This window comes from Microtus oregoni, unplaced genomic scaffold, assembly GCF_018167655.1.
Source record: "Microtus oregoni isolate MIOR12 unplaced genomic scaffold, Mior012 000005F_ref0000423, whole genome shotgun sequence".
NCBI lineage: Eukaryota > Metazoa > Chordata > Mammalia > Rodentia > Cricetidae > Microtus > Microtus oregoni.
In genome coordinates, this window is record NW_024543064.1 from 45,968,366 (window position 1) to 45,995,402 (window position 27,037).

Below are 27,037 nucleotides of genomic sequence, written 5' to 3' on the forward strand. Positions count from 1 at the left end.
TACGGCATGAAGACAGTGGAGAGAACTATTTGGGGAAAGAAATGAGACCACCAAGACAGGAACAGGAGAGAGAGGGAGAATGAGCAAGAAAGTACTTGGATACGAATGTCTGAAAATACACAAGGAAACCTGTCACTTTATTTCATAATTTAAAACGTTAAAAAAGTTTTCTGTTTAGAAACCTCTAATTGTCTTTGTTGCTTAAGCTTTGAGAAGAAAGGCTTTCAGAGAAGTGTGCAATGTATCTGCACACAATAATATTGCTTATTTTATTTTGCTTATTTTCTGAACTAGTTGGCTAGGTAGTTTGTAGAGGAGAAATAAGCAGAATAAAACAAACTCCCAAGAAAAGAGATCAAGTGGGCTATATTTAAGGAACTCAGATTCAGAGATGAGCGAAAAGGTGAAATACAACTTTTAATTAAAAAAAATATCAAAATTGGGACTGGAGAGATGGCTCAGTGGTTAAGAGTACCAGCTGCTCTTCCAGAGGGCCCAAGTTCAATTCCCAGCATCCACAGGGTGACTCAAAGCAACTGTAACTCCAGTCCCAAAATGTCTGATCCCTCTTTAGACTTCTGGGGGCACTGTATGCATGTGGTGTAGAAACACACACGCAGGCAAAACACTCACACAATATAATGAATAAATAAAATAAATAGAATAAACAAGCAAACAAAATACATAAAAATCTTAAAATGAATAGAAATCAGAACTTCAATGGTTTGAAGACCTTTTATGACCCATTTAGAACCCCATCTTTTCCTATTAATGCCAGGCTTGATGCTTTTGTAACATACCAGACAGAGCCTTAGTGGGAGATTTTGGCGTAGCACTGACTGATTTAGGCAGTCTGTCTTCTCTGACACTGGGAGAAAGCTCTGGTGTACAGATTTCTGACTGCTTCACTGGAAACCTCCAAAGCTGTAGCAGGCTCATGGGTCACTCCATCACGACACCGTCTGGATCTTACAAAGTTATTTTTATTCATCTGATTTTCATGAAATGCGATATATGACCTATGACTTCCTGGAGTATCTGGAAGAGGGTATGGATTCTAAAACCACTCAGGTTCAGCCTTTATCTTTATGCACATTCAGAATTGTTTTGTGGGATATTTGCACACTGTGTGAAGACGTGTTGCTGTGATGGGTGTAATGAAAAGCTGAACGGCCAATAGCTAGGCGGGAGAGATAGGTGGGACTTCCAGGAAAGAAAGAGGAACTCAGTATAATTCTAGGTGTGTGAGAGAGATGCCAACAAGACATATAGAATGAAAGAAAGGTTAAAAAAAAAAGCCACAAGGCAAAATGTAGATTAATACAAATCGATTCATTTAAGTTGCAAGAGCTAGTGGGACAAGCCTAAAGTTAAGGCTGAGATTTCATAATTGATAACAAGTCTCTGTATCTTTATTTGGGGCTGTCAGTGGAAAAGAAAGATTGACTACATCTGAAGTCCAATGTGAGTGCACATATTTCCATATAGGACCTGAGAGGGCTTTAAAAAAAAGTCCCAAACACACAAACATAGAGTCAGACATGGCTTTCTGGTCTCTCAGGTGGCCAGTGCTTGGCATACAGAGGCATGGCTCCCAGTCGCTGCCCGCTAGAGTCAGCTGACAGTGCCATGACCCAGAGCCACGTGCAAAGCTGACCTGTGGGGTGGCTGGCGTGGCAGGTTAAGATTTGTCATGGGGTCATAGAATGTTGCAGGCATGTAGTAAAGCCAAGCCCAGACCCAGAAAGCTTCTAAAACCAGTACAGTATGTTTAAACATGGGCTTAGATGCTAAGGAAAGAAAGGAAAATGGGTATAGTCAAGCCATAGAAAATAATAAATAGTTTAAAAATAATAAATGTAAAGCCTTTAAAGAAAGAGCAAAGCAATATAAAAGGAAAAAGCTGTATAAAGACGGGAAGTATCGATAGGCTGTCTGGAGCCTATGGTGCTTTCTCGACTTTCATCTTTTTAACACTAATGTACAAAAAGCAATAGCTACCGAGGGACATTGGATTATGGAAACTGCTGACTTAAACCACCCTATCTATTTTAATAAGAACATATTAAATTCAAAGTGTAAATAAAATATATTGTGTTGTGGAAAAGTTTATGGCCTTTTCCCACGGAAACAAAAAGTTATGGCTCTCCTCAAAATTACTAAAGATCAGATTTAATTGGGGGAGGCCTCCTGAAAAATCTTGGCTACAGACATGAAAAAAGAAGCCAAGACAGCCTACAGGGCAGGTGATGTATATGCTGATCCCTCTGCATGGGAGCAGCTCTGAGACTGGGTAAGCCATGATTAAATTTTGTTGGCTACGGAGTCCTTATGACTGATTATTACATGCCATCTTTTCATATGACATGGATGAGAATTTATAATTTGGTTATACAGTCCAAACTGACTTATAAAGTTGATAGATGCATTTTACCTTGTCCAACATAAAACAAAAAATTATCCATAACTGACTTGTGCACGCTGCACATTCTGTCCTTGTGTTAATGCAGATATATATGTTACCTTTAAAAGTTTAGGTGTTTCGGGAAAAAAAGGACCAGACACCAATGAAGGGAAGTAGTCAGGCGATCCAGCCTCTCAGAATGCCTCTGTTGCAGTTTCCTCAAAAATCTGCATTCAGAACAGCTTCAAAGCTGCTAGCTGAGATGGTCCAGTTTCACAGACTATGCAGCCAAAACTTCAGATAAGCTCAATACTTTCCCATCACACAAAGACTGGACAGCAAATGTTAGAGCTAGGTTTCCGAAGACTCGACCATTATCTCCATCTCCTTAGGGTCGCCTAAAGATGCCGTTGCCCCCAGATAGCAGGAAGCAATTTAATAACATGATACCCACATTTGCAAGAGGTAGGGTGGGATGTACCTTGGTTGTTCAATGGATTATGAATGTTTATCATCATTTAGGGGCATTGGTTACAAATTATTGCTGGTCATGGTCAGGGAAAACATTAAAAAAAGAATATTGGATTCAAGGATCTCTTTCTGAAAAGAAAAAAGGGGGATATGGGTGTGATAGGAAAAAGCATAGATTATTGAATCTATTTTTAGACTAAAAAACAATTGCTAGTCTCAATTGGTCCTGCCTCAAAGCAATGTGCTAGACTTTGTTGGCATCCCATGGGAAGACTTTCCCTCTCTGAGGATAGATGGGGAGAGTGCAGGAGGCGGGGAAGGAGTGGGAACTGGGGTTGGTATGTAAATGAAAAAAGATAGGGTTTTTTTAAAAAAATTAATTTTAAAAAAGAGGTAAACTCCTTCCTTTTTATTTAGACAAAGGGGAAATGTGGGATATTTGTACACCATGTTAAGATGTGTTGCTGTGATTGCTGTAATAGAAAGCTGAATGGCCAATAGCTAGGCAGGAGAAGGAAAAAACTTGGGATAATTCTAGGATGTGAGAGTGATGCCAATGAGACATGGAGGGAGTCAGACAAACAGAATGAAAGAAAAGTAAAAAACAAACAAAAAAAAAACGAGGCAAAATGTAGATGAATGTAAATGGATTAATTTAAGTTATAAGAACTAGTAGGTACAGCCTAAACTGAGGCCAAGCTTTCAGAATTAATAATTAATCTCTGGGTTATTATTTGGGGCTGGTGGTAGAAAAGAAAACCCAACTAGAAAACTGTCCCTAAAAGAGTGACAAGAGCTCATTCCTAGTCTAAATACCAAAATTACAAATACATAGGAGTGTCCCTTATGAAAGAAAATTCCATGGCAAAGGGAACAAATTGGGCTGTGGGATGAGGCCAGGAGAGTAGCCCTCCAACCTGTGAGCGGAGCCATGTAACTCCAAACTGTGGTCTCAGTGTGTGTGCATCTGCTTTTCCTCTGTTTCTAGGACCTCTTTTCTGAGCCTTAACCACCTGGTGGGAGCCGCTTACCTGAAAGGTAGCTTCTGAGGAAGCTTCCGGCTTCCAGACACTTTTCTCACTGTGCCTCAGCAGCAGGTTGGAGGAGTAGATGCACCAAGTGATTTGGACACACATCCATTTTACAGTGGATCCCCCCTGGCCTAGATTCAGTGAACTTTAAGCTATGGCTCTGGGATCCGTATAGAAAGCCCACTTCCCTGTGCAGTCATCCACTTAATCAGGTAGACTTGCCTCTTCCCTTCTTGTGCAACTCCCAAAGACCCACTCAATTTATTATGCCCTACAGAGAAGGGGACAGAAACTTGTTTCTGACATTTGAATAGATTTTTCTTCAATTGAGAAAGAACCACAGTGACTCAGTAAGCGAAAGGTGATAAGCAAGAAAGATGTCAGCTGGAAAGGGGGTGTTTTACCTAAGGCGCCCATGACGACAAATCAAAGGCCAGCACGTGAGTTTAAAATCTGTGCCTTCCGTTGAAGAGGAGAAAGAAATGGCATTTCATGCTTTTGTTAAGGTAGCAGGTGAAGATACGCTGAAAAAATACTGGGAAGTCATTTGCAACGTGTGGGTTACTACTAGAAATCATTTTAATTGTCGCCAACATATGGGATAAATTCCACTGTTAAGTTTTGCTTTAATTTTTTTTTTATCCCATGAGGGCAAAATTTTATTCTCAAAAGATAAACAATTACAATAGCTTTACAGAGGTTAGTTGAGATATTTCTAGAAGCCCCTAGAAAGTGGTTAGCATTTACTAACTAGCCCATTGAGGGGGATGGTCCCTGGAGAAGCCAAGAGAATCTTATTAGTGAGCTTGCATCTGTGTTCACAGCTATTCTTAGAAGACAGTGTTGGCATTTTTCAAACCCCAGGGAGAAAATACTTAAAATATTAGCACTCAGAACTCAGCAACTGAGGAAGTGCAGGAATGGGAACTGGAAGCCCGGATCATGGGGGAAGACCAATTAACATGATATAAATAAGGCAAGGGCTGTGCATGAGGATTCTAAATTCCGAGAGTATTTAAAACAATTTGAGGACAAAATATAATGAAGAATCTGAGTTTGAGAAATCTAGTGAGATTTTATTTATTTACTATGATTTTGGAGCATCTCAAGGGGAAATATTTTTTAAAAGCAATTTTCTTGGCTTTTGTGTATTTTCATGAAGACAGAAACCAAGATGTGTTTTTAAAGCATTGCTCCTTAACCTGTGAAATTCACATTCTTTTAAAATTAAGTCTCTTTTAGAAGTGTGGAATATCTTTTTCTTATTTTTTTTTCTTTTTCCGATGATTATTAGAGAACAAAAGAAGACACCATTCCCTGCTCGTTTACTAGTTTGGAAGGCACAGGAACCGAAATAGAAGAGAGCAAGAGTGAGTCCCCCGGGGGCTTGAGAGCTCACCAGACTGGACACAGGAGGCCCGTAGCACCTGTGGCAGAACCCAGCTCTCCGCCAACCTCACCAAAGCTTAACACAAGGACTCCACTCACCACAGGTGATGGGGAGAGCGCAATGTTGCCTATGGAAGCCTTCAGCTCATCTACCGTGGCAGCGTTCTTGAGGACGTCCTTCGACTGCAATGGTTTAATCTTGATGTTGAACTTCTTGTGTGATTCTTCTTCCTCTTCGGATTCGCTTGAAGAATAAAAGTGCTTTCCTTTGGTAGGTAGAACACAGTTAAGGACACTTAGCTCTTTCTTCTGCTGAGAGGCATTGGTGAGGACAAGACAAGAATGGCTACAGGTAGACACAGCCAAAGGAACCTCAGATGGCAGGAAACCAAAGCAAAACAGAATCGGAGGAAAAGGTTAGGGTTATTCACAAACCTGACCAAGGACCATGGACTCTGAGGAGTACTGGTCAAGATCCTACATTTTCTTTCTTCTTTCTTTCTTTCTTTCTTTCTTTCTTTCTTTCTCCTTCCTTCCTTTCTTTCCTCCCTTCCTCCCTCTCTCTCCTTTTTTCTTCTCTCTCTCTCTCCTTCATTCTTTTTTTTCTTTTTCTTTTTTGTGACAGGCGAACGTTGTGCCTCACACCCAGAGCACAGACAGTAACTCATAAACTTCCCTGTCTCCACACACTGGAAGGCTACTTTAAGGGGCACCAATAGTCTTAAGTGCTTTGGAGTTGGCCAGAGTAAGACAAGGCTGCTTGAGCCTTTCAGGGGAGTGTCGGATGGAGAAGGCTCTTTGCCATTCACTGTAAATGACACTGTCATATTGGGGTTCAGCAGACAAGCCAGGGTCACAAGTGTGAGGGCTGCTTTACTGCACATTTTCCTCTATCCCAGTGCTTTCTCTCTGTTTCTTGACCAGATCATGGCCTGTGCACACTCATTAGCCCTCGGGCTGGCCTCTAGGCTAGTCACCTGTGAGGCTAAGAATAATAGCTTTGGTTAGTTCATTACCTTTGCGAGACCTGAATTTAGCTTCCTGGTTCCTGAGACAATATAAATTAAAAAAATTTAAAAAGAAAGGATATAGCCTGGTTCTTCAGGTCTGATGCTGTAACCTTCTTCATCCAGCTCAGGAGAGTTCTGTAAGACACAAATGCACATACATATGTGTGTGAATACATGTATACACATGCACATACATACATGTAACAGTAATATTAAAAGAATAATTGAGAGGAAGTTGGGGACACATGAAAGTCTGGAGGCCGGAGAGACAAGGGTGGACATGATGTAAATACAGTACTCCTGTTTCAAATTTCCAAAAAAAAAAAAAAAAGTTAAAAATGTATGTTATGTATGTTAGGTGGTTATTTTCCTCAAATGATGGAGAAATTGTTTTCCTTCTAGAATATTCTACTTAAGAATATAGACAAATCTCTTACTTTAAGGGGCTGAGGATTTAGCTCTTGGAAGTGAATGCTAGGCAGTCTATGCTTAAATCTTTCTCCAAGGATATTGGAAGGACCTCAATCTGCTGTTGGCAGAAGAAAGTATTTCCAGTGCGTTTATCAGGTCTTCCCTAAGCCACAGACAGTGCCAAGCAATGTGGGCTACTGAAAGGCAAACTATTTGCCCTCAGGGAAATGAAAACACATTCTCCCAGGCAAAAATTATAAAGAAAAATAACACAAGATAGCAATGTTAGGTGTTAAAAATGAGGGGACAGTTAGCTTAGTTTATAAGAAAAATGGGGGGCTACTGGAGCCTTTCAGTGCGGATAGAGATGCAGGTGGGGGTCTCTCCACAGTGGTGAGAAGAGCCTGGGGTGAGATACCACGGCAGGAACAGACATTGTGAACTCAGGCGACAAAGGCTACAGTAACAAGGATGATGGCTATACCGTGGGGATGGGGCTGATGTCTGGGCAACAGTGACTGTGTGCCAGGGTGGGGGTTTAGTCTTGCTAGGGCTACTGAAGTTTCTTACAGTTGAACAGGCTGGGGACAGACTGACTGCTAAGGCAACTGGAGTCAGGAGAAAGGATGACTCATTTAAAATATGTGTATCAACTCAGGCACGATTGCTAAGGCTGTGTGTGCCTCGAGTTTTGGTGGTGGAATGGATGAACCAAGGACATTTGGAGGGACTGATGGTAAGTTCTTGGTGGCAGAAGGAGAAAGAGGAGAAAAGTTTCAAGAAGAGCTAAAGGTTCTCCCTCCAGCCCCGGCAGATAAGACTGCGAGATGAATCTAACTGCAAAAAGCTAACTCTTAGGGAAAAAGTTGGAAAAGAAAAACAAACAGAAAACAAAACAGAGCAACAGTGGGCGTAGTGAGGTTCATATTTCATGTCTTAGCTCCTATTATTAACGTGTGACACAGTCTCATTGAGGGACATGAAAACTCCACATGGCAATACTGAGCTCAATAACTCGAAAGTAAACTGAGCACCATCAGATAGCGTGTCCGCATCAGTCTGACTCGGTCCTGGACGCCATGTGGTTTGAGACTGTATCCTCAGCCAAGACGAAGGAAGGACAGTGTGGGCTACCCTGCTAAGGGTGGGTTGGGGTGCAGCAGTGTGAGCTCTCTGAGGCAAAAATGACCTACACTGTATACATACATATACATATGATCAGAAATCTGCGGGTCATCCAGGCTGAATGACCTGACCGCTCGGCTGTGGTTAGTGAGGTGTACGGGAATGGTGAATGGAATTATGGGGGAACTTTAGATCGCAGCCGGGATCTACCTCCACTCCCTGAGAATCAACCGACTATCACGTGACCTGGGAAAAGTTCATACCCCACAGCTGTGAGCATGTGATCCAGGCTCAGCAGTTAACTTACTAGCCTCCACATTCAAAGCTGCTTACAAAGAGAATCACCTAGATTTGACCTGAGAAGAAGTATTTTTGGATACAGCTGTGGGCTTGGTACGTTCCTGGGACGTGCAAGCAATTAGCCCAGGGTCCTCACAACAGCGGCACCAGACAGGTGCTGCACTGACTATTATGGGTCACATAACAGCGAGTACCTAGAGGGCCAGGTATCGTAGCCAGGTTTGATAGACTTTAGTGCTATGACTCACTGCATCTTAAACACGGCAGACACTTCTAAAAGAAATGTAGTTTTACACGTATTTCTATGTCCTCTTAGGTATCTAAGTGCATACAATATCAATTTATTCCAATGGTTGTAAACATGCTCATACTTACATATCTTTCCCAATCAATTTCTGCATAAAATCCATTTGGTGCCCCATTGCTTTTTTTCTGTAATAAATTTGAAAATAAATTTAGAAGAGACATATTTGAATGAAACAAACAAACAAACAAACAAACAAAACAAAACCGACACCACAGGAGAAAATCGCCTAAGTCTTATCTGTACTTAGAATGAGCTATCAAAATCCAGAACTGGAAAGAAAGGTTGGAGCATCCTATGGTAAAAAGCGCATTGGTGTAACTGGGTGGTGAAGTAGTTGCCATGGCGCTGAATGAGAAGTCTCTGTGCATATTTCACAAGACTGCAAACCAGGCATGGGGGCACGCATAGGTAGCCGTCCAGATTTTACCCGTGACGGACTTGGAGGGTTGAATTTTCTAGATCTTGAGAATTAAAATCATACATAGGAATTTTAAAGGATAACCTTTGACATCTGTGTTGCTGACATATAAATAATTCCGACATACCTGAACATTCAGCCGAGTCAGTAATTACTTTTTTTTTTTTTTTTTTACCACTGACTCAATTGATAAAATATAAATGGAATCGTCTTTAGATGAGTTCATTCAGCTCCTGGTCACTGGAAATCATGGTGCTATTCTTCCCAAGTGACCCCTCTTAGCAGATTATGAAAACAGAATTTGAAGATTAACGGGCCTCTCTTTTCGTGTGTCCCGTGCCTCCACTCGCACACGCGATTGCAAGAAGATAGGAAATGAGCATGGGTCTGCTTCTTATCTGAGTTTTATTTTGGCTCACAGTAGAATTGTGACATAGGAACACAAGTACTTGACTGAGGATGTGTTGCCCTCTGGGAAAATATTAATAAGCATCTCTATTTTGTCGGACAAAAGCACAAACGAGGTTAGCGACAAAAGGTCTTGCACTTAGCACACAGAATGACGCTATGTCATCGAGCAGACTTTGGAACCACACGTCTGGTGAGTCATAGGGTTGGAGGACAGGGCCACTTGCATTACAGTGTAGCCTGCAATCCAAGTTGACAAACAGGAGGGAGCTCTTCGCATATGCACAGAGGATTAATAGAAAACCCAGAACCATCAATATCCATTAACACTTACGGAATGTTGCCTGGGCATTCTAAGAACAAGCCATGGCTCAGTGAGGGGCATAGTTCATGAGGCATAAGTGATGTGCTTTCCCCTTGCTACTGAATATCACTGCCACCAGGAACGTGGGGCCTACGCTGAGCAAATCACCTCCCCATTTATCACAAAGATGACTTCTATGCAGGCATCATTTCGGTCTTCCCACAGGACTGCCATCGCGAGGTTTGAGCTTCAGTGGCGGTCTGCACAGTATGTCAAAGGCCTCTCAAACCTGTCTCATGAGCTCTGCCTGTCCACTACAATGCCACTGTTGAAAACATGGTCAACTTAGTGTGTCAATAATCTCTCCTGCCTCCTATTTTTATAGATGTACTTCCTGCTTCACCAATCGGTCTGTGTATGTTTTTACTGCAAGATGATTCAACTCCTTAGAAAGCATATATAACCAAGTTCAACAGAAAATCTGACTTATAATAATAGGGAATCAAATAAACTAAACTGACTCCAGAGACACAAACCCATGGATATTGTTATCAGTGTGACAATGCCATCAATCTGCTTTCTAGTTTCTAAATTCCTCCATACAAAGTATTGTTATTATAAACTCGAAGAAATTAGGTAAATTAATGAATTCACGGTTTGTCTAGTTCTACAGCTTTCTTCTCTGATAATACTCTCTGTGGTTAAAGTTCCTCAAATTCAAGATATTCTACATGTTCAGATAAATATATATATATATACATATATATGTATGTGTTAGTATAGATATATTTTTTTCTTGACAACATATATCCAACACTTGCATAAAGAATATACTAAATTTCTATATTTGGGTCTAGTAAATATTTCCTTGTTTCTATGGACACCAATGGAAGATTGAAACAAAGGAAAAGAAAACCCTCAAAATTTTGTTTATTTTATGACAAGCATTTTAAAAACAAATACTTAATTCAAACAACAGATTGTAACAATACATTCTTTTTGTCAGATACTCAGCACTCCAGACACACACACACACACACACACACACACACACACACACACGGCGTGCATGTACACACATGTACCCATGAAACTCTATAACAGAGACTGGCGATTTGTTCTCCTTCATGCTCATTTACTCCAACAAATACCTTTTGTTTCACATGTGAACACGACCACGTTAAAGGTCAGCCAGGTTTTAACTGGGACTCTTCTGGTTAAGCACAAGGGGAAGTCATTCTTGTCTTTAGAGACTGAACCAGGCACAGCTCAGAGCTGGTTGGCTGTCCCAGTTTTCAGCAGAAGACTTCAAAGCTGGGAGGGACGTGGTGAGGACACACTGGACAGCCGAACATAAGGCTGCAGTGAGCCCCAGCTTCCACGGAAACCTAAACACTGATTATTTTTACTTCGTGGAATCTGAGTGATATACTTTCCCCCTATGGTTTCTCTTTTCTAAAATTCTCTATCTATCTAGTATAACTTTTATAACCTGAATTTTTGTACTGAACGGAGATCATCTTGTTTTAATAGGCATTTCACTTTAGCTATCTGACCACCTTCAGATAACGCGGTGAGCTAGACCAGCGGTTCTCACCCTGTGGGTCCCTGACCCATGGAGGGGGATCAAACAACTCTTTCACAGGGCCCCCATATCAGATATCCTGCATATCAGATATTTACATTATGATTCACAACAGTAGCAAAATTACAGTTATGAAGTAGCAAAATAATTTTTTGATTGGGGGTCACCATCACATGAGGAACTGTATTAAAGTGTCACAGTCTTAGGAAGGCTGAGAACCACTGAGCTAGATCAATGTTTGCAATCATGATCTTTCTCAATTATACATTCAACAGTTCTATGTTTCCACTGGGAATGGCCCTGTTTTATGTGAGGTCAGTTTACAGCTACACAATGATCTTAAAAATATGTGATGTACTGTCAAAATATTATCTTCTCTTCTCCTAAGTAGATGTAAATCACGTTGGAAACAATCTTACAAGACAGCACTGGCCACTGTAAAGAGGAAAACACCCTCTGGGTTGCTCCTTTCACAGTTACTAAATAGGAGTAGCTAGTCAATATTTGAAACCAGGTGAGACCAAGGGGCTGAATTTTAGTTAAATAGCTTTTTAGAGCTCCATAGTTGGAGTTAATGCAAAGTCTGACCCAAATTCAGCATCCTTGACTCTAGATTTTTTGGTTAAGATTACCAGTTTCCACAAGGGACGGTCCTGCCAAACTCCTGATATTATTGCTAAAGATGGTACTTAACTTTACCAAGATCAATCCAACTCAAATTTCATGTTGACATTTATATTACAATCAAAGTCATCTTTACAGACAACAAATTCTTTTAAAAATCTGAGACACTGAAATCCCTGTCCTTTGTCTAAGACAAAAGACGATGCAAGCCTTGAGGCTTGCTCTTTCTTTAAAAGAGAAGCTAGACATCAATCCGCACATGAAGTCGTTAGGGTTGATTTGAAACCCACGCCTGGGTAGTAATTTGCAGTTACCTTGGTGAATAAGTAGTGCTATCGGGCTTTCCAGATTCGAGGTGGAGATTTTACTCACTGTTTCTACAACCCCTCGGAAATTTTAAACTAAAATCTGTGTCCTTACCGACGCTTTCTTGCCTCCTTCCCGCGCACACTCTGCTTTGCTATGGTAGGGTGGCTCGTGTGGGCTGGGCTGCTGGAATTGATTGTGTTCATGTAGAAAAAAGTTGTTAAAGGATATCTGTTTCTTCTTCGAGACATATATAAAGAATCACATGGAGTCAGCAAACATATCACAGTCGAGACAACCTCTAGACCAAATTGTGCAGCCTGCCCAGCATGGCAGGGCTCTGTAAGCAAAGAGCAGACTTTGGGGCCCCCTAAAGGAGGCTCTATTCAGCAGGCCACTTTGGCTAAGCCAAGAGAGAAAGGGAGATGCTGGGAGAGAGCCAGGGCACCAGGGGCCATTTGGGTCCTTGTTCAGAGGGCACTTAGCCTACGAATACAGAACAGACACCTAGACGATACGGAAAGGGACTGGGCCATTTCTGATTGCATCGCTAATCTACGAATGGAACACGTAGCTCCTCTCTTTTCCGCTTGTTGAAGCCTTTTGAAAGGCCAACAAAGACCCACAGGGCACATAGAGGACAGTTCCAGACCCGTGTCCTTTCCTGTCTGCATGTTTAGAGACGAGCAGAACAGCTCTCACAGCCTGGGACTCTGACCCTGGTACCCCAGCATATTTGTGGAGAATCGGAACTCCTTAGGGAAAGTTCAGGACCAATTAGAGTTTGTCTCTGGGTTAGAATGGGTTCTCACACACAGTTACCTGAGGTCTAGACATTGTGACAAACAGGTCTGCCCATGATGGATGGGTGTACATTTAGCCGGTGAGTAGCAAAACACATCCACCTTCATACCATGCAGCCCGGCCATGCAGCCTCATCAGTGATGGGCTCCATCAGGCGCTGAGGAACTGAAATTAAGGATCGCTACATTGAAGTGTTGGCATGGACTTTTTGGGTACCAACTTCTTTATTGCTGACAGCACCTGTAGCTTGTAGATTCATATGAGTGAAAGTGTCAACACAAACCCTGGGCCTCAAAATGGCAGGCGGTGGCTTGCAAGGGGCCTCAAACAGATCCAAGTGGTTTCAGTCCATAGATCCAAGGTCTTAAAAAACTCATTTTGAGTTCAGAAAAAAAAAATTCAGGCTGAGACATCTACAGACCAATAACAGAGATATTCACTTTAGCCCACAGCATTGGGCTTCAGAATTTGGTGGCCAAGTGTTTGGGAGAAATTTGAACATTTTCCAAAGAACTTGCCTCTGGCTAGTAATTTCCATTTTTTCACCGTGTTGTTGAGAAAATGCACTTATTTTGAATTGAATGTGGCCTTTTTCCAGAATAGATCTTGTGTTATTTCTGGAAGAAATGAAATTAAATAATTCCTCTTTCTTATCAACACATATTTATGGCATTTCTAACTAACAATGGGGATGACACAACTGATAATTAAGTGATTTTTACAGGACTTGGGATGGCTCGAGGAAGGCTCGAGGAGACCTACATGGCATTGGGCCCATGTCTGCAGAGAATTGTACATGGTCGTCTTCAACAACAGGTACCATGGTACAGAATCCAGTAGATGTGTAAGCTGGGGCTCCTCAGAAGAACAGAGACCAGAGAGGTAGGCAGCAACAGGGCCTCAGAGACAATGAGCAGGGGGTCGGAGAAAGAAAAAAAAAAAAGACAAGACAGAGAGTGTGAGAATGAGAAAAGCCAGGAGTAGCATCCAGGAAAGGCCGAGGAGATGATGGAGCCTGGTGAAGGTGTGGGCAGAAAGACAGAAGGACCCGGGGAGAGGACCCAGCCCGAAGCAGAGAAGACACAGAAGCAGAGAGTACCTGAGACAAAGTTAAGGAGAGGGCTCTGAGCCAGAAGCAAGAGGTGAGGAGAAGCTGGGTCTTCTGGGCCTTTTTGTTCCCCTGCTGGATAGAGCCTGGATTATAGAGGGCCCCAAAGTCTGACCAATTTCATTCTACGTTTTCAGAAGCATTTCATAGCGAGAATCACATGAACGCAAAAGGTACCCCAAAGCCGAAACCTCCTAAGTCAAGTGCAGGAGAAAAACTCCCGCTGTGGCTGCAATTAGCGCCCCATTAGGTACACTGCATACGGAACAGTTTTCAAAATATATATTTTTAACCGCGGGTTTATTTTAGCTCTCACTCTGCCCCAGGGAGTTTAATGTGTGTCCATTCCTCCTCGATGACAGCTGTTGTTTAGAACCTTCTGAATAGGCAGCTGATTAGATGGGAAGGGAAAGTCATTTCAGAAGCCAGGGTAGACTCGGACGTGGACCGTTCCGAGCTGGCATACCCTGGACCTCTTTAAAAACCAAAAAATCTGGCAGCCGGCTAGGAGACACTTCCTGCTAAATTGAAAACCAGTGGGTGCATTTTTTCTCCTCCAGGCGGTAAATTTCAGGCACATGAAGTTTCAAGACCACTCCCTATTTCTGAATTTAATATAGGAAATGTATTTGCAGCCCAGCTCCTCAAGGGGAAAGTTCTATTGGGAAGCAGTTCCTCTACAACGGTGGTGCCACTGGAGAACTTTCTCCCATAATGAGCTTTATATCACTGAGCTGGAGATGAAACAGCAGTTAGTGAGCGCAGCCCCTGTAGTAGCTAGCTCTCTGGCTTTGGATCTGCCATCTTTGTGCTAGTCTGCTTGTGGGCTCTGGCGCTGGGTTTTAGGTAAGCGCAATAAAGTCTAACTGGATGAGGACCACACTGATTTCTCATGTATGTTTACTAGAGAGAATGAAAATAGTTGGGTTTTTGAGAATTCCTGCAAGGGAGAGGGCAGGAGGGAGGTAAAAAGGAGGCGGGAGAAACTGGCCTTTGGGATACCTAAGTATAGCAGATACTGAGGTGAGATCCTGCTGATAAGGGTCATTGAAATACTTACCATCCCATCTCGATCTGGGGAGCCTCTGTAACAGAAAAGAAATGGATAGCTATTACGAAAACGAACCATTCCTGCTGCAGTGACGACAGAACACAGTAAGAACTCTTAGCCGTTATCTTCCGCCGCCCTGTGTTCCCTCTGCAGTAAACCCAGCAGATGAAACAAAAACTCCCAAGCTGAGCGACCTCTGAGTGTGGGGTAGGCACAGGTGTGTCAGGAGGGAAACCCTCATCCAGAACTGAACTCCAAAGGCACAAACTGGCAGTGCTGGACCATGACTCACATATCTCATCAGAGTCTGGTCCATCCATTCTTTTTTGAAAGATTTATTTTATTTTAAATTACGTGCATAAGTGCATGCCTGTCTGGGGGCATGTGCAAATGTGAACGCAGGTGCTCGTAGAGGCCAGAGAGAGGGTCGGGTCCCCAGGACCTGAAGTTACAGACAGTTAGTTGTAAGCCACCTGACATTAGTGCTGGGACTGAATTTAGTTCTCTGCAAGAGTATACTCACTCAGCTGCTTAGGCAGCTTTCCAATTTCTTCGGCCATTCTTGCTGGCTCCACTTAAAGGATCGATCTATCTATCATCTATCTATCATCTATCTATCTATCTATCTATCTATCTATCTATCTATCTATCTATCATCTATCTATCTATCTATCTATCTATCATCTATCTATCTATCTATCTACAGGCAGATGTATACTCCTTTAGCTATGATCCTGATGTCTTTCATGAGGTAAAGCTTTTTTTTTTTTTCCTGGTAGTTTTCAACCAATTTGAGAACCTGTATCTCCTTCTGTACTTCTGTATTATCTTTCAGGGATAGGACAGGAGGTGGAGGTGGGAATTGTGCTAAGTGACGCCCTCTGCTGCTGAATTCCAGAACAGCGGTTCTATGGTGGTGTCATGCTGGGGTGCTCCTAGAGCAAGGGCTTCAGAGTGAGGGGCATCTGGAGGTTCAGACGTCACCATTTCTATGTTCTGTCCCCTTGGGCTCCCTTATCTAACCTGATTGGCACAAAAAGTGAAAAAGTACTAGTTCCTGGCAGCTGCTGAGGATTCAAAAGTGCTGTTCCTCACCCACGGACATTTCTTCACCGGGAACACAAACTGTCTGCTCACAGCTACACTGCACGGTAGAACAGTGTAAGCAAGTTGTTTTTGTTACAGCAGAACACAGGACTGACAAGTGAGGGGAGGTGTAGGGGTTTGAATGAGATGCCTCCCCATAGTCCCGGGTGTTTGAATATTTAGTGGAGCTCTTGGGGTAGCTTTAGGAGATGTTCTTGCCAAAGGAAGCTCATCACTGAGGGCGGGGCTTTGAGGTGTACTCCCGCCCCAGTGCTCTCTCTGCCTCTTGCTTTTGGTTCAAGACGTAAACCCACAGTTTCCTGCTCCTGCCACCTTTGCTCTGCCTTCACGAACACTAACTCTTGGAAACCATAGCTCTTTTGCAAGTTGCCTTGGTCACTGCTGTTTTTGAAATGTCACTAAGGCAGAGGGGGAAGCCAGAGGGTAGCCACTGTTATTACGTGGGAACGCGGCTTTAATTCACAGTAAGGAACTTAAAAGTTACACGATTAGCAAGAACTAGAAGATTTGATCTGGTTTTGTTCTGAGAGATTTATTTATTTTTATTTTATGTATAGGAGCCCTTTGGTTCCATGTGCACGCCTAGTGCCTGTGGAAGGCAGATGATGGTTTTGAATCCCTTGGAACTGGAGTTACAGATGGTCGTGAATCTCCATGTGGGTGCTGGGAACTGAACCTGGGTCCTCTGGAAAAAACAGTCAGTGCTCTTAACTGCTGAGCTGTCTCTCCAGCTCTGGCCAGTCAAGTTGATGCTATTTACAGAAATGTCATTACTGAGAAATGTCTAGAAATTCCAGTCATATTGTGGATGATTTTCTGGTGTGTTGGATTGTTAGGTGTTCTTTTCTTTCTCTCCTGTTGGGATTAGGGGCTTGCTGGTTTCCTGGATAGGGGTGGTGAAGGAGTCCTCTTCCCTCTACTTCTATGCTCAACTTTATTCTTTCCTGTCCCCCTGGGGTTGGGACTATCTTTCCTCACCCTTTGCATTACAGTGCTTTGAGCTTCTTCTTTGGTGCTGGCATAGATGTCATGAATTGCCTCAGTGGGGCTGGTCTTCAAATGTCCTTACTTCCCCATCAGTTTTAGAAGGATGCTTTGCTTGATATAGCAATCTCATGGGCACTGATTTACTTTTGGGATTTGAAACTATCATTCCATGCTTCCCTGGTTTTTAAAGAGTCGCCGATGAGAGAAGCAGTATGAGAGTTTGTTGTGTTTGCCTTTTAGGGGTTAGTAGAATATATATATATATATATATATATATATATATATATATATATATATATAATATTTGATATTATGTGATATATATGATATTTAGTGTGGTGTGTGTGTGTCTATGCAGGCAGAAGATTTTCTTTCTTCACTTATTTGCTGTCTGAGGCCTCTATGTGGCAACTGCTCCTGTTAAACAGTAAGAGCCTAGAATCTTCTGACATTAGCTGCCCAGACCTTGTTGTCTGCCTCTGAGGAGTTATGTTAGAGCGGCTTGATTTCTCACACGCGTTCTGTTTCCTTGATCTCTTCTGTACATCTGCTGGGCTCTTGGTACTCCAGGGTTTGCTTTGCCCTTTGTGGCTTCTTGGCTGTAGTTTATGGGCGTCTTCTGAGCCACCTGTTTCGGCTTGCATTCCCCCTCATGACTACTTTTGGGGGGAAGCAAACTGCATATACAGAAGTGACTGTTTACAGCAGTCTTGGTATTCATAGAGTAAAAAACAAAATAAACTAAAAACCAGAGCAGTTGGGTCCCCAATAAGGTCCCGAGACAGGGACCCTAGGATGCTTGCAGTTTCTAGTATTTTAAGGTTACAAGAACTAACAGGAAGTCAAAGGGAAGATGTGGAAGGAGTGAGCAGGAGAGAGAGCAACAGCATGTGGACTAGACGTGTGGGGAGCAATTAAGAGAATGCTGAAGAAGAGACGCAGAAAAAGAGAACAGATACAAAAGCCTGTTCAGGCAGGATTTAGACTAAAAGAAACTAAAGAACGGAAGGAAATGTGAATTACAGTAAAACAAGGAAAAATAAAATGAAATAGGAAATCTATCCGCAGTGTGTGCTTCTTCCTGGGCGGGATGACATGGCGGCCCCCACCCCGTTGATAGCTCTTCCTTGTAGCCAGCTCTGCAGCGGGGAGTGGGTTGCTATTCTCAGTGATTCAAACAAATTCAGTGTCCTCCCTTCCTGAGGCAGCTTCTGTGCTGGACACCGCTTCCTGTTGGAGTTCCCTCTTTCTGGTGTGCTGAGGGGAGCCTACTTTCCATTGGGGCATCCAGGAGGGGCATGAGTACAGGCCATGGAGGGCGTGCCCAGGCTTGTGTTTGCCTCTGCTGGGCATTATCTTCCCTTGAGGATCCAGCCTTTCCCCTGATGGAATGCCTGAGAATGCTGGGCAAGACTGCCTGGCTCCGCCTTCTTGTGTTCCCACACTGTGGCTCACCTTGGCGGAGGTGGCGGTGCTGCTTTCCGGTTTGTGCTCAGGCCAGTCACCTGCGGTGCTTGTGGGAGATTTCAGTCTTTTATTTATTTATTTATTTATTTATTTATTTATTTATTTATTTAAGATTTCTGCCTCCTCCCCGCCACCGCCTCCCATTTCCTTCCCCTCCCCCGATCAAGTCCCCCTCCCTCATCAGCCCGAAGAGCAATCAGGGTTCCCTGCTCTGTGGGAAGTCCAAGGACCACCCACCTCTGTCCAGGTCTAGTAAGGTGAGCATCCAAACTGCCTGGGCTCCCACAGAGCCAGTACGTGCAGTAGGATCAGAAACCCATTGCCATTGTTCTTGAGTTTTCAGTAGTCCTCATTGTCCGCTATGTTCAGCGAGTCCGGTTTTATCCCATGCTTTTTCAGACCCAGGCCAGCTGGCCTTGGTGAGTTCCCGATAGAACATCCCCATGTCTCAGTGTGTGGGTGCACCCCTCGCGGTCCTGAGTTCCTTGCTCCTGCTCTCTATCCATCTGCTCCTGATTTCAGTCTTAGGCGTCCATTCCACACTTCCGATGGCTCTCTCATAGGCAGCACTGACCTGGACTCTCTCCAGGCATAGTCTATTGAGATTTTGGCCATGACTTTGCTTCCCATCCTTTCTCTCTCCAACTTGCCAGTCCCAGGAGGCTGTCAAGCAGGGACCAGCACCTTGCGGTGTGTTACTGACCCCAGGTGAGTAGCAGCAGTTCTATAGGTCTGGGTGCTGGTTGGTGGCTGCTCCAGGTCGCTTCCCCATGGGGATCTCATCATGTCTTGCGTCTTCCTATGCGGTGCTATGCTTTCTTTCAGTCCGTACTCCAGCTGCCCCATGGCTCCCTCTGTGTATTTCTGATGTTCCTCTGTTCCTTCTCTCTCAGGAATTGACGGATTCGTCTCCTTCACCGGGTCACACAGAGGCAGCTGTGAATTCACAATTTTTGCACAATGCCAAATTTATTTAGCAATCTGTAGGAAAACCAACGTCTTGGACCTGTATTTCATTTTAATAAGTTTTTCCTTTTTTTAAAGTGACAGATCCATTGTATTGGATGAGTTCTATTTTAAACCTTGTCATTCAAAATGGATGTGTGACCTCTAGTTTTAAAGGTTTGTTTCTTGTCCCGACTGCCATTTCTCTTTGACTCTCTGTCTGGGTCACAGTCTTTCTCAACTCTACCTTTTTTCAGAGCATGGTTCTCTTCTCGGCTTTGTTTCTTCATGGCCTTCAGCAAGTTGCTAACCCCACCTGGCATAGAGTTCTCATCTTTAGAAGTGAGATATTGTCACCAAACTTATTGAATTATGTGAGAATGAAGGACACTGGTGCAGCTGAATATTCTGCCACTTAGCACAGACTCCCTCCCTTCCCCTCTCTATCAGCCCCTGTAATGATGATCAAATCAGGAAGCTCTGGTTCTTAAACCCACTCTCTCTGAGAAGGTTCAATCAGCTGAAGTCGATGCTGGCTGCCATGCTAGCTGGGTTGCTTAGCAACCCTGCACCAGTTGCAACCATCCTGGAAAAGCTTCCTGAAAAAGGATCGCATCAACCAGGTCTCAATGGTTGCAGGCTGACATAGGCATTAGCTAAAGCAAACTGGCAAAGCGCTCTTGCTAACCCCTTCGTGTTTATGATTCCTTTTCCAAGAATGATGCGTGACCCAATTAGAGAGCAGGGGTTCACAAGAAACAAAAGCTTTCCTGAAACAATGTGTCCGTTAACCGTTACTGTTGGGGGGGACCAGTTTACACTTAATTTGCTCTCCTGTAAGTAATTTGGCAATCAGATGAGAAGTTAAGGAAAGGCACTTGGGAATCTATAAAGTAATGCCTCGTTAGAAGACCGCAGGAGACACGGGGCATCCGAGGCGAAGGCATGAGGAATAACTTACTTCTATAGACTTGGTGATGGAAAAGAAGTGATTTGGCTACATGCAAATTAGCCTAGCCTGCCCTGAGGCTCATTTACCCCCCCCCCCCCCCCAAGAGAGATCCTTTCTCAGACATCCCAAGTCCCTGGTACAGCTATGGAGAGGGCTTCACAGCAACACGCTTGGCTTCTGCTGTGTTGTTCCTCTAAGATGCTTCCTACAATGCCCCACATAACACATGACCCAATGGAGCTGTCGGCCCACGTGGCTGACAGCCTCACGCGTTCAGTGTCTGGCCTCCTAGGGAACGTGGACTTCACCTAATAGAAAGCTCACTGCCACAGGGGAGGAAACTGAGGCCCACATAAAGGACGGCATAACTTCCAAGGTCTTAAGACTCTTGGCTGAACTGGGGGGCAAGAAGACAGGTATTCAAAGAGAGGGAGGCATTTATTTTGGTGGTTAGAATTTAGAAAATGGCAAATTTATCAAGAAACGAGGCAAGTTATTTGATGCTCAGAAAAATATTCTTAACTTAATAAGTTAGAAACCCCTCCAGGATGGCAGTAAATATAATCACCAAAAGAAGAAACACCAACTATGAAGACATCTAGCAACTAGACAGAAAGATAATCGTTCTCAATTCTTCACATCCTTGGCTTACATTTCAGGGGTTCAAGGTGAGGCACTGCCAAGGATAGAAGGCGTAGAATTTAAGGCCTTTCCTAGTTGACCTCCTCTACTTCCATCTTTGTCTCTGGCTCACACGCACACTCTCTGTCCATTTGCCCTGTCCTGAGTGCCTGCCAGATTTCCCACCTCCCTGCTTTTACTTTTGCTGCTGCCTTTGTGTGAAAGACACTGTCTCATCTTTTAGGGGTCCGGACTCAAGGCCCTCCTGCCATGAAGCATCAGGCCGAATGTGCACTTTCTTACCTTCAACTTTTCATCAAATTCCATCTGAATTAATTGCCATTTTAATTACTATCAGCCTATACCAGTGAGACTAGAAACAGCTGACATTAAATGGGAAGGAGCCTGGTAGGCACGTTCCATGTTGCCTCGTTTAGTCGTAGGAAAGACTTCTTAATTTGTGCAAGTCTTCATTGATTGAGTTATATATTCTTGCATGGAAGGACATGAGAAGATGCTAAGTGCCCTATGATAAGATTCATATTTAGTGAAAATGTGGCTGATTAAATAAAACAGCTAAAGATGAAAATAATTCATTTCTTTCAGCTGTGGGCACAATTGTTATTTTCCTGGTTGTTCTGTTTCAGGCATGCTGGGTGAAGAAGGATCTTCCTGGGATTCCATTTTGATACAGGGCAGGCCAGCCCAGACCTGCATTTTTTTTTTTTTTTCAGCCAACAGTAGCTGGTCCCCGGTTCTTTCCTCACACCGAGAAAGGGCTGCGATCCTATGTTCTTGGCAACTGAACCACATGTGTGATGTTACTTGTACAACTTGAAAACGCATCTAAGATTTTGTGTCCAGGCCAGCTCTGAATGAACATTCACTACGGTTAAATAAGAACACAGGGGGATGAACATGTTCCATTACTAACTCTTCAGGGGCACGCAGGGAATTCATTTTCTTGAGTATGACCATTCAACTGCATCAAAGCGTCCACAGTTGTTTGGGGCATTGGTTTCTTACTGAGGTTCCTGTCCATTCTGTTGGTTTTACAGTTCTGCCTGCCCAATCCTAGAACCTCAAGAGTGAGCTTTGGGTGCCACCGAGGGCACACTTGTGGGTTGGGCTAGAGAGAACCTGCCTTTACCAGTGATCACGTTGTTCTCTTGGGTCAGGGCATGCTGATAAATCCAGAAGTGCACTAGGTGTTTTTAGCCTCGACAAATGTAATAGCCACATCTTCTGCCTCTCTGCGTGAAGTAACAGGTTAGATATGAAAAAAAGTACATGGTAAAAAAAAATGAACACACAACGAAAAATCTCAACCCTTCAAAAGCACAGGTCTAAGAAGTATTTGTGCTGAACACTGGCAGTTGACATGGAAGTGGGGAAAGCGCAGAAAAACAAATACATGCTATCAAGAGACTTTGGGTCACTCATTAAGCACCAGATACAGCAGGGTCTTAGCCCAAAGCTCGCCCAGAGAGGTAGACTCTAAAGTACTTACGTAGAGTCAGTGTCTTTCTCTTTCTTCCGTATTCCAAAGGCCTTCCTTGTACGTTTTTTCAGTCCTGTGGGAAGATGGCAAAGGGTCAGAAAGCAGTCGGCAGCACAGGTGATTATTGTATCCCGGAAGGGGCAGCCAGGCCTGGTGAACTCTACTGCACACATGACTCCAGAGCCAGAGGCCGGGGACTTCAAAGTCAATGCCCCTTCTTTGCTACTGAGTGATTTCAAGACCAGTTTGGGCACCTTTGTGAAACCATGTCTCAAAGATAAAAAAAAAAAAAAAAAAAAAAAGGTAAAAAAAAAAAGACTACGGGTATTAGGGGTATGACTCAGTGGTTGAGCACCTGCCTAGCACAGACCAGGCCCTGGAGCAGTGGTTCTCAACCTTCCTAAAACTGAGGTCCTTTAATACAGTTTCTCGTGTTGTGGTGACCACCAACCATAAAATTATTTTCATCGCTACTCCATGGCTGCCACTGGCTACCATTATGAATCGTCATGTAAATACTTGTGTTTTCTGATGGTCTTAGATGACCCCTGTGAATGGGTCATTTGACCCCCAAGGAGTCGCAAGGCACAGGGGTTTAATCTCCAGTCCTGAAATGAAAAGGGAAAGTTGCTGCACAAAGCTGTTAAATTTGCGTATTCAGAGAGCAGCGTCCGCAGATGTCTAGGCATGCGAATATGCGAATATGATTCACTATTGAAGCTCCCACAGGTGTCTGTGAAGGCCGCGGCAGGGGAAGCTCTTAGACTCATAGGCAACATAAGGATGCGGTAACTGGGAAAGATCACAGGCTTTTCTTAGATGACGACTATGTATCGGGAAGATCAAGACTTTGCCAAGAAACTGAATCACAGCTTTAGAATAGCCATTTCCAGGGTGGATCTGTACTTGAGACGTGGTAATCCTAAAAGGCGGAGAGATGAGCCATACCAGGAGAGCCGTGCACACCCCTCTCCCCGTCTCTCTGTACTGCACTTCCATCTCATCGTTAGCATGGGGAAGGCTGGACTATTAACTAGTCCCTGAGCACACCCCACACTGGGACTCCAGCATCTCTTCCTCAGGATCTTCATCTCCAGCACTGCTTATGTTGCCAATACTCCAAGTTCCAATTCATCCGTGAAGGGCGGGCCCCAAAGTCATACACTGATAGGACCTATCAATCTGATTGATGCTCTTGTACATGTTAATATATCAATGATGCCGCTCATCAGCTATTTCAGATTCTCTGATGATCGTGAGCCTTCCTAGCCTAGAAGCCAGGGCCGCCCAGTTTGCATGTGTGGCCCCTCCCCTCTGCCCGCCCATTTTACAGAGGTATCAGGTGACATTTGCTGATTAAAGTTATGTTCCAAGAAAGCACCCTGCAGACAGCAGTGTGGCCAGAAGGCCCTTTTCTTCCATGCTTATGAACTAAGCCCAGTCTGGGTCTTCCATTCTTGCTTGTCAAGGACCCGTGGAGACCTCCCATGTCCTACGCAGTCCCCATTGGTGTAGGAGATTCTTCTGTATTTGTGTTTCTTTCATTGGTTGAATAAAGAAACTGCCTTGGCCTTTTGATAGGGCAGAGTTGAGGTAGGCTGGGAGGACAGAACAGAATTCTGGGAGGAAGAAAGCAGAGACAGGCAGACGCCATGAATCTCTGGCCTGAGATGGACGTAGGTTAGAATCTTGCCAGTAAGCCACAGTCACGTGGTGATACACAGATTTAACAGAAATGGGTTAATCAAGATGTAAGAGTTAACCAATAAGAGGCTAGAGATAATGGGCCAGGCAGTGTTTTAATTAATACAATTTTTGTGTGGTTATTTTGGGGGTTAAGTTAGCCGGGCATCTCCCCTTACAACACCCCATGTCCTATGTGTTCCCGTCTCCTATGCAGTCTGCAGATCACATGTGGCTGGCTTTCTTATGTTGGCAAGTGCTGTCTTCCTATAGCAGATGCTTATGCAATCTGAACTGTAGGGAAAGCTGTGTTGAGAGAGAGAGAAGCCAACCACAAACCTGATATTGCTGGGCAGGGTGGCTTATCCCCATTATCTCAGCAGTTGAGAGGCTGAGACGGGGGATTGGTGGAAATCTGAAGCCAGCCTGGACTACAGAGTGAGGCCCTTCCTCTAAAATAACAAAATGAAAAACCCCAACCAACCAACCAACCAACCAAGCCAAAATATGGCCACTGAAGCTGCAAGATTTGTCTGGCAGGAAGAACAAGCAGAGAAGTAGACAGGATCGGGCATTTGCTATCGTCTTTCTCAAGGCCCGTGAGTCAGCCGAGACTCTGAGTCACTCATTAGCTGTCTCTAAGGATGCTACTCAAATATAGTTTCCAAAATGTCTCAGCGCAGCTCGATTTTTGCATTTAATATTCATTCTATTTAAGATGTTTTGGTCTTTAAAATGTCAATGCTCTTTTTAAAACTCATTCCCCACACAAAACTCTTCCCCATTCCTTGTCACATAATGAGTTTACAAGGGAACTGGCTGACATTTCAAACTATTCACAATATTTAGGAACGCTTGGCCCCCACCCCATTCTGTTTCATTTTTCTTTGTTAAAATCCCTCTCCCCTCTCCACTCTGTCTTATTCCCCCACAGGAACAAATGCCACAGTTACATAACCATCATTTTCTTCTTACCCCTTACCCCAGGCTTCAGCTTCTTGCTGCTTCCAGTTTAGCTTTAGGTTCATGATGACTGCAGTACCCATGAGTCACTGCTGGTGACTTCAGGAGCACAGCACAAACCCTCACTAAGTCACATGCTCAAGTTCTTTACTCTGGTAACTCTACCTATAGGAGATGGCATGCCCTTGCAAACAGATCAGGCGGCACCCACAACCTTCAGATTCCTGTATCAGAAACAGAACTGTTACATCCCATTAACTCATTTGAGCAGCAGCCCATAGGAACCTATGTAGGTCATGATGGTCCCAAGTTATCTGTTTTCCAGGAAAAAGTGCACCGGCGCAGACTTGGGGGACGTAGAGTTTTATCCCAGCATCGTTTCTGGCTGCAGAGCTTGCTGTTGCTTCTGCTCTTTGGGTTTTAGTCGTGGGTTTATAACAAGCGATGGTAAGAGAAGGAATCACACACTCTTATAATCCTATGCCAACCTGGACCGTTAGTGTCACTGACTGTCCTGTTTCTAACACACAGAATATATGTATACACCGAATAGAGAAAGGAACATATAAGTATGTGACATTTCAGGAAGCAGTCAACTGTTAACTAAGCATTAACGAGTGGCCCCTCCATGCCAAGTGGAGAGACTCGAGAAGAGGAGGAGTATGCAAAGAAAACAGGGCACAAGGCAAATTCCTCTACCTACTGACTTCCTTGCCCAGAACCCCTGCTCAGGTGGAAGAAGAGAACAGATTATGCACACACTTGTCCACCCCCATCTCAGCCCCTACAGTCATAGATGGAGTGGTGTTTGTTCTAAGAAATTATGTGTGCTAAAATGGCCCAAGCAGAAAACTGGATGTTATATGCATTTTAGTTCAACAGAAAAGAAACGTAAGAGTTCAAGCCAGGCTATTTTGCAATGAGAGAGGGGGAAAAACGTGAAAGAAACAAAGTACAATGTCTCAGAAGTTTCAGGCCTAAATAACTGCATATGCCAAACAACTCAATATCATACCTTTATTTAAAATGTTCTGAAATAATTTTTGGTGATTTTTTTTTCAAAAAAAGTTCAATTGTGATACTCCCCCATAGATAACAACAATGTTATGTTGTGATAACAAAAGGAACACTTCTGGAAGCAGTGACAGATTTGTGACCTCCACTCTGTCCCTGTTTCCAGGAAAATTTGCAGAGAACAGGCACTTTCCATTGTCAGGTATATGTGAAGCTTCCAGAAACACTTTACTCAGCTGCTAGCTCCTTTGATCTGGTCTCAGAAGCTCTGAGGGTAAATACCACACTATTAGAACTCCACCCGAGTGAAGGACAGGGCTGGCTTAAAACCATTTGCTCAATGGTCTTTAAGAGGAGACCTTTCAAATGCAAGGAAAGGAAAGTCTCAGAAAGCCTTGGTTTCACTTCTGTGTGATATCTGTCAACAGTGTGGTGATGAACAGTTTTTGTGACAAGCTAGAAACTGATCTGAACCAACATTTTCACTATAATGAGCATTGGTATTGATGCAAATTCCCACATCTGAATGTTTGGAAAAACATTACCTGGCATTTTATAGTTCTCTATATGTGGCAAAAATTCCAAAGTATTTTGTATGGGCTGTGGACGTGGCTCGGTGGATAAAGCCCTTGCTTTGCAGTTATGAGGCGTCTGAATCACCAGAACTCAACGTAAAGCCAGACACAGTACTGTTCATCTAGGAGGCAGAGACAGGAGAATCCATGGAAACGTTGGGGCCAT

The 27,037-nt window shown here is 43.6% G+C and overlaps 1 protein-coding gene across 26 annotated transcripts in view; it reads right to left on the reverse strand.

Moving 5' to 3' along the window:
* Positions 1-27,037, reverse strand: part of Sgip1 (SH3GL interacting endocytic adaptor 1) — a 196,527-nt gene that overhangs the window by 85,667 nt on the left and 83,823 nt on the right. For 6 of the 26 annotated variants that reach the window (XM_041651236.1, XM_041651241.1, XM_041651252.1 and 3 more), the window contains 7 exons: positions 22,646-22,709; positions 15,066-15,090; positions 13,997-14,080; positions 12,208-12,279; positions 8,517-8,573; positions 6,386-6,440; positions 5,395-5,570 (listed from right to left, as the gene is read on the reverse strand). In XM_041651236.1, the coding sequence (XP_041507170.1) occupies positions 5,395-5,570; positions 6,386-6,440; positions 8,517-8,573; positions 12,208-12,279; positions 13,997-14,080; positions 15,066-15,090; positions 22,646-22,709 (533 nt within the window). The remainder of the gene's footprint in view (positions 1-5,394; positions 5,571-6,385; positions 6,441-8,516; positions 8,574-12,207; positions 12,280-13,996; positions 14,081-15,065; positions 15,091-22,645; positions 22,710-27,037) is intronic. The other 20 variants (XM_041651261.1, XM_041651260.1, XM_041651258.1 and 17 more) reach the window with 8 other exon arrangements.